We start from the raw sequence: 8,308 nt of genomic DNA, 5'->3' as shown, positions 1-8,308 counted from the left end.
CATCTTGCGTCTGGAAGGTTATACATTGAGGTAATGAATAACCTTGAATAACCTTTAAATATGCTTTTCAACTATTTAAGTGAAGATTTTGAAGGCCCAATTTTACGACAATGCAACTTTGTCTCATCGGCAATGAGAAGTGATTGATTTGCTTGTTAGAATTACATGACGGAGGCATAAACCAAGAGGAATAACACATAACTGCACAAATTGTAATGATACTGAAAGGTGCATTTGTTGCTGTGGAGAGTGGTCTTCCAACAAGTAAGGCTGTGTTATATAATATGGTAATGGAATGCGCAAAAAAAAAGGTGGAAAATGTGGGTAAGAAAACTTAGGAGGGCCAGAAAGACGTTATCAAGCCAGATTAATGGTGGTCAAGAAGGTAAAAAAAACATGTTCTGAATTAAACGGACACCCGTTTATTAGCAGAAGGGATGCAAACAGGCGGGGGTGAAAAAAGTAAGTAGCCTACATCCGAGGAATGGAGGGTGCTGTAAACCAGTGATGGAGGGCGGGGAGGGGGTTCGTGTCGGGATGGTGCACAAATGCTATGAGGACTGGAGCAAGCCTATGTAACTGGGTGCTGCTGTTCACAATATATACATTACTCATAACTGCTAACCTTTCTATAGTTTCTAGAACTTATCATGTGCTCAGACTGCGTGCCGGTTCCAAGGGATGAGAAGTCTGACACCGAGGCGCCGATGCTCGTGTCACTTCAGCAAAGCATTCTGCGTCCGCACAGTATGTGGGAGCTTGTTCCAAAAGGCGCACTCTCCTGGTAATAAAGACACGGCTCGCCAGTGATGACGCTCACGCTTACGTGTGTTCCAGATCCCGACAACAATTGTTCACAGCAGGTATTTTTTTATCCCGTAAAAAACAGTCAGAACTAAACAGAACTTAGCAGGATCAGTTTCAAGTTTGCATGCCTTTATTTCCTTGTTGACTATCACCTACTATCCTTTTGCTTTTATTCATGAGAAGCACATAGGCCTACAATATTGCCACTGTATGGAAGGCAACACTTCCCCATATCTGGAGCTGGTTTACCAGTACACAAAGGTTAAAACTGAGCGAAGTCGATGCCAACAGACGGTAACAACGTCATTCAATAGTAAAGTATTTGATATGCTGGCAGATTATTTTATGTTGACTAAAACGTTCATATTCCTCCTATTCATGCGCGTCACTAGTAAACCATACGTCAAAACCTGGGCAACTCTGTTATCAAAATGTGCATGGACCTATTAAAGAAAATTTGGCCCGAGTTGCCGAACGGAAGTAAAATCTTAACAGCGTCATGAGGTGTCGTTCACGCGAAGTTTCCGACGTAACGAAAATGTTTTCCTCATAATTTCCAGCGATTTGAACGCACCAAAAGTTCACGTCAAGGTCACGTGACTGATGTCCGGAGCTTCGAAAGTTAAAATGGGACAGTGACACATAGGGCACTAGGGGCCTCTACGAATTCTCTTTTTTGCATAGGAATTATCCTTTCCCATGGAGATGACCGGGAAGTACTTGGGGTTGTTCGAATTCTTAAAATGCTTAGGAAAGGAGCCTCGATGCTTCTTTTGTTTTAGTCTATCTTCGGAGAATTGTAGTTTCACACTGGGGACGCTAGAGGTCAGCAATACCCGCCGTCACTTAATGACGTCGATTATGAAGAGTGGAGTCAAATCATTTTAAACAGTGCTGTCTTTTCCTATGTTCGAAAGGAAGCATCTTTTTGACCCGATGACGTTTTCCACAAAGGTTAAGGAAAGGAGGCATAAACGTTAGGAGATTTGACTATTCGTAGAGGCCCCCACTATGGGACTCTCTAAATCGACGCCACTTCGTCCTGGGCGGGACTTTACGTCCTACGTCACTCGCTATGGGTTTGCATGTGTGCGCGTAGCCGTTTGTCTCAGGGATCTGTGCACGAACTCCCTTGCACTACAGATTACGAGCGTCAGTGTCGTACGCGATGGAGGGTGGGTGACATTCCTACAGTCTGTGATGATAGGCTATATTCCTACAAATGACTTACTATTACTAGCGATTAACATGACGGAACAACACGAACTAAGCTAACATTAGACTATAGCCATACCAGATAACGCCATACCAGCTAACCCTAACTATTTATATTAAACTCTGAACCATTTTGCAACAGGCAACTGTGTGTTGGTGCGTCTTAATGCTTCCCACGTCTGCGTCTGCATCTTTCCCACTCCTGGCTAATAGTTTCAGCTTTTGTACTGTATATCAGAAATGATCACCCTGTACCACACTGCTGACTTGTTGATGTTTTGTGAGAACTCACGCATTTCTCTAGGTATCTTAAGTTTCCTACTGGAGTCATCAAAACTTTGGACTTTGTTATTGTAAGAAATATTGTGTTGCAAAAACACTTTGTGTCCTACCCTTAGCGTTACCCTAACCTTAACCCCAGTAACATTTCTTCATCATAAACTACAAGTTACGCAAAATGGCATACAAACATCCAGTCCAATATGAAAGAAAAAAGCTAGCTTCATTAAGGAATCGAACCCCTTATCCCCGCGTTAATGAGTTGTTCTCTGACCACTAACCCATCAGGTCTTAGTACATGCGATTCAAGAGTTAACCACTTGACAATCTTTCAACTTCGGTTGCCTAGAAATTGTAAAGACAGTGATGTGTGTACATTGTGCGAGTGTCCGTCACTCGCGATGTGTGTGCAGTCCAAAATGAAAGAAAAAACCTTGCATCACTAGGGAATCGAACCCCCAATCATCAGTTGGTCGTTGCTAACTGTAAACAAAGAGATCGCATTTTGTTTAACTGCTAACTAACAAACGGGTTTATGCGTTCACTGAACAAAGATTATGGAAATAAAAGACCACTTTTCCATCAGAAAAATCATCAGAACCGTTATTACCAACCCATAGACACTAAAGCCAAAACCTTTCTCACATGCACACCCATCGCGAGTGACGGCTATGCGCACACATGCACACCCATAGCGAGTGACGTAGGACGTAAAGTCCTGCCCAGGTCGAAGTGGCGTCGATTTAGGCCCCGTCCACACGAAGCCGAAACGGGCGAAACCGTTACGGTTTCGATCTATCCGGTTTCGAAGTATCTCCGTAAAGACGAAGCCAAGCGAAACCGGATAGATCTGTAGAAACGCTGTAGTAAACATTCCAGGCCCATAAGGGGCGCTGCTTCTGGTACACAAATCCAGAAGAAGAAGAGGCGAGCATGCGCATAAAGGCTGCCCCCCGACCCACTGACAACACAAACAAACAGCTCTTCTACGATGGCGAACTAGATTCTCAATAATGGCTTAGCAACCCAACAAGGGACATGATATGCTGCAGAACGATTACAAGCTTGTAGTCCGCCATCATCTTTTTTGTTGTGATTTCTGAGACTCCGCGGGCTTAAGAGCCATTGGCTAGGAGGTCGAGGGGTGGGGCGATGACGTCATGGTTTGCGGTTTCAGTCGTCCACACGAAACCAAAACGAAACCGGATAGATTTGAAACCACCTCCGAGGGTGGTTTCAGAAGTTTGCGGTTTCGGTCAGCGGATTCGCCGGCTTCGTGTGGACGGAAGGCCGAACCGTACAAGACCTTTGCGGTTTGAAATCATGAAATCGGCTTCGTGTGGACGGGGCCTTAGAGAGTCCCCCCCCACTATGCAGGATCGGCCATTTCTTCGCTGTTTTCTCGGTTTGCGCTGGCACATTTCTCTACACAGCTCCTCCTACAGCTTCGTAGTTGATATTTTGAAATGGTGTATTTGGGTTACAACAAACAAACAAACATAAACCCATCCTTTATTATAGTTGACAGGGAGATTTTATATCCCGGATTAGAATTGTTTTATCTTTGGTTGTTGAACAGAACGATCAGTGTAAGTGTGTGGGCCAACATAATACATAACGATAGCATGAACATTTTGCGCAGCAGTCGTACATTCATGTAGCTACTCAAGTACGTCACTTGTGTACGGAATTGCAGGGAGTTGGATTCAGACATCGAGAGGGTATGCTGTCGCTGTCGCCAGTCCCCGCAGGAGAGTTGTCATAGCCAGATGCTGTGCGGAAGATAGGGACACATTTATGTTTACGTGTCAATGTTTGAAAATAAGCATTGTAAATAAATATTATTCTATATGGTTTTAAAATGCTAGAAAAATTATTATTTTGGATATTGAAAAAAATGCAAGTGACAATTATGGAAGCATATATGTAGCAAAATTCAAATGGCAATGTATTTGACAATTCATTATGCAATTTTATAATGTAATTTGTAAATACGTTATTCAAAGTGTATTTTTATATGCAAAGGGACAATGTAATCCTCAATTAAATTTGCAAAAGTTATAACAATAAAAAAATAGAATAACATTTGGTCAAATTCTTGAGTTCCTTTATTCAAATTGAAAAAAGATTTGGCAAAACGTTTTCCAAAACGTAATCCAAAACGTTTTCCAAAAAGTCAATATGCAAAGTGGCAAATGTATCAGCCAATCAGTGTCTGGGCGGGAACTACGTCACTTGCTCGTAATTTCCTTGTTCACGTTCGTATGTGTCTTGTATTGAACATGTATTGTTTTTGTATTGAACGTGTATTGTTTGTTGTATTGAACATGCATTGTTTGTTGTATTGAACATGTATTGTAAGCTTTCTTACATTACACCTCTAGTCAAGCAAACCAATATTTTATTATAAACCTTATAAGGGCAATTGCTCTGTCGCTAGCTTAGCCACTTTTGAGAGTTTAACACGGTTTTAAACTCAAGAACTCACGTGACGTCTTAAGCCCCATTGCTGTGTCATATGTACTTGTGGTTTAACCTGCAGCTGCGTTTTACCTTGATCTCAATTGCTGTGTCTTCAGAGAAATTCACATTAAACACTAGAGGGCGTATTTTGTGCGTGTGTTAGGCCCAATCCCCATTCTTTCATCACTGTCTCAACCCTAACCCTCATTGCTACCCCTCATTCACTACGTGCACATTAGCATATGCTACTTCCGGTAGCGTACTTCCTATTGGGTGTCGAGCTTCCGGTATCAACACGACTCGGCTGTCTATGGCTGGAATCCGGTAGCCCAATGGCCGAAGCAAATTTCTCAAGATGTCTTGGACATATGCCGGCGATAACAGTTGACGATGTTCATCGACTGGTCAGCATTTTTTCACCCGCACCCCAAAGCAAACGAGAAAAGGGTTTTATACTGTATATATCGCAATATTTGCACAATTTTGAAGGTAAGTCACAACAACATGATATCCATGCTACGTGCTAAAGTTATGTTATCTGGTAAATGTTATGTTATCTCTATACATTATAAAAGTCGAAATCGTGCGTTAGATGTTTGTCTTAGCCCTTGTTTAGTTTATGATGTTATGTTCGGAGGCTATGTGTTGTTGACACTCCTACGTGTTATATAGGCAGTAGCCTAAAAGTATCAAACGTTGATTCGTTCGTTTTCAAGTTAGCAAACTGTGATTGCCTGTGTATGAACAAACAAACTTTAGATGGACAACAATATTTTCCTATTAGAGTTGCTAGTCATTGTTCTTACCAACTAACTTGCATGCTATCCTATTAATTACTAACTTGCTAAAATTGTTATTTTTCCACAGTGTCTGACAAAGATCAGGGTTCAGGAGAGGTGATGGTCAGGGCAGAGTGCTACAGGTCAATGAGGAAGTCAGAGAAACCTCACAAGCTCAGAGTATGGATACAGTCAGCGGCAGTGTGAAATTGTGTTCAGTGTAAAAATCATAGTAGGCCTAATGTTCGGTAGGGTATTGTTAGGTTTTAGGGTTAGGGTATGGTTGGGCTTAGAGTAGAGTTTCCTAGGATCATGCCAGGCTGTCAAGGGAGGTGTTCAGGCAGAATTTGAATATACATCAGGCAGGCTTTTAATATATATATCCCTTGACATGAGTAATACTGTCAAGGGATATGTATTGATTACGTTGAATACATTGGTATGTTGTACTTTATAGGTGGTCCTAAAAGATGTGCAGCCTGTGGAGCTCCTGCACTTCCACTGCACCTGCAAGGCTGGAAAGGCATTGTGCAACCACGGTGTTGCACTTCTGTTTCAAGCTGCGCACTATTCGCAGTTGAAACTCCAGGTTGTCCCCCCAACGTTGAGCTGCACTGAAGGGGAACAACAGTGGCATAAGCCTAGAGTTATGGTGAGTTCATTCAATCCAACTTCATGTATAAAGCATCTTTCATGCATACATTGTACCTGTTTTAAAACAATCCTACTTGCCACATTCTGTATTTATTTTTTACCATATTGCTGTAGGGGATAAAGCCGGGCCCTGTTGACAAGATGGCTGTGATCTCGGCCAAACCAAAAGCCAGAAAGACCACAGAGGGAGTGCGGTAAGTGCTCTATTTATGGGATTTCAGAATACATTATATTGGCCAATAGCATTTATAACCAGTGATGGGAAACTGGCATTATTGTTACAAAGTAGGTTCTATGTGTAATTATATTCTCTACGGTAGTGAGTTATAGGTTCAACTAATTTCATCAATGATTGATTCCACTCACCTCTAAGTGTCAAACTCTTTAGCAGGTGTCTATAAAATTGTCAAAAGCCTGACTTGTAATTCATGATATTCAGTGTTATTATTAATTCAGATGACCTGTTATTGTATTACATTTGCAGAATGCTCTTCCACTCAAGCAGAATGTATTACTCTGTTGCAGATTTTTAGTGTGTGTGTGTGTGTGTGTGTGTGTGTGTGTGTGTGTGTGTGTGTGTGTGTGTGTGTGTGTGTGTGTGTGTGTGTGTGTGTGTGTGTGTGTTTTCTTAAATACAGGAGCAAACTGTACAAAGGTCTTCATGGGGAACTTCCTGACCTCTCAGTTCTTCGGGTGTCGGAGGTATACAAAGACTTTGCTGCTGCTGACCGCCCTATGATCTGCAGCATGGGGATAACTGCAGATATTCCACTAGTGGACTCGCTGTTTGGAAAGGTTCAACATGGAAGTCCCGTGTCGTACCAGCAACCTGCCAAAGACCAGGTAAAGGCTCTCCATGATGCCACACCCCCTCCATCGTTGCCACTCCAGGCCTACAGACTTGAGCCATCAGAGTGCATGTTTGCGTGTTCCAGAAAACAACAACTGCACATGCAAAGTCTTCAAGTCACCGAGGATTTGGCCCATAAGATCGAATGTGGTACCCGAGAGCAGAGCTTGTGTGCCGATTGGTACAATGTTCGGAAACCACGGGTGACAGCATCTCGTTTCAGAGAAGTCTGTCATGTGGGCAAGGCCTCTGAAGAGGGACTTGCGGAACGGATTCTTAGAGGGATACGGCAGACCACAGCTATGAAGAGGGGTTTGGAGTTGGAGGCTGATGCAGTCTGGGAGTACTGCCAGATAAAGAGAGTCAACCACTACAAATGTGGGTTTGTAGTACACCCAGATGCATCTTGGATTGGTGCCTCGCCGGATGGGGTTGTTTTCGACCCATTAGAACAGCCAGAGTTTGGCCTTTTAGAGATAAAATGTCCCAACATTTCTAATTACATAGACGCACCTTATCTCAAGGTAATAAGTGGTTCAGTGCAGCTCAAACCGACCCATGCCTACTATTGGCAAGTTCAGGGCCAACTGTTGGTCACAGGTATGAGTTGGTGCGATTTTGTTGTCTCTGCCCAGGATGATGTTTTCATCCAGAGAATCCAGAGGGATGAGGGCATGATGCTAACAATGAAGCATGGGATTGACATGTTTTTCTTCAATGTATACATGGACAAATACCTGGCAGTGGCATGAGTTGTTGATTTCATTTTAGCAGATGACTCCTTTAAATCTTATGTGACTAATGATTAAGTTAATTGTACATGTTCATTTGAATGCTTTGTTTATTGAAGGGCAATCTCCTTTCTCTTTATTTAATTCCCCCCTATCCCTTGATTTTTCAATAAATGATAACGTATTCAAACATTTTATCAGTTGTCTCCCTCCTTTTTGTTGCACCTCTTTAACGAGCAGAGGTTCGTAACAGGCAGTGACACGTCATGCTAACGATTAATGAAATTTTACTCTTTCAAATACATTTCACTTGAAATCTATATGATGTGTTTTTCCTTTCTGAATTACAGATAAATGGTCCTTTGCATCTTTAAAAAATCCATCACAGCCAATAGGACACAGAACAAAGCTGTAGACTACATTTATGAAGTAAAGCAGTTTTATTTAAAGAGTAACAACAAATCACTTAAAAAAAAGTATGGAGTATGGTTAAATAGCATGTTTATTTTGCTAGGAGAGTATGGTGTGGG

General features: G+C 42.1%; 1 protein-coding gene across 1 annotated transcript; it reads left to right on the top strand.

Moving 5' to 3' along the window:
- Positions 1 to 4,602: 4,602 nt before the first annotated feature.
- On the top strand, positions 4,603 to 7,973 carry LOC115543406 (uncharacterized). The gene is made up of 3 exons (XM_030355745.1): positions 4,603 to 6,195; positions 6,312 to 6,391; positions 6,836 to 7,973. Exons 1-3 carry the CDS (start codon positions 6,193 to 6,195, stop codon positions 7,797 to 7,799), a joined length of 1,047 nt encoding a protein of 348 aa, XP_030211605.1. The 5' UTR covers positions 4,603 to 6,192; the 3' UTR covers positions 7,800 to 7,973.
- Positions 7,974 to 8,308: the final 335 nt, after the last annotated feature.

The sequence above is a fragment of the Gadus morhua genome, chromosome 5 (assembly GCF_902167405.1).
Source record: "Gadus morhua chromosome 5, gadMor3.0, whole genome shotgun sequence".
Lineage (NCBI taxonomy): Eukaryota > Metazoa > Chordata > Actinopteri > Gadiformes > Gadidae > Gadus > Gadus morhua.
This window is presented reverse-complemented; position numbering and strand designations above follow the sequence as displayed.

What these genes read in the sequence shown, in the direction of transcription:
- LOC115543406 (XM_030355745.1), top strand. An exon ending in AAGACCACAGAGGGAGTGCG is followed by an intron (nt 6,392 to 6,835) that starts GTAAGTGCTCTA and finishes TCTTAAATACAG; the next exon opens with GAGCAAACTGTACAAAGGTC.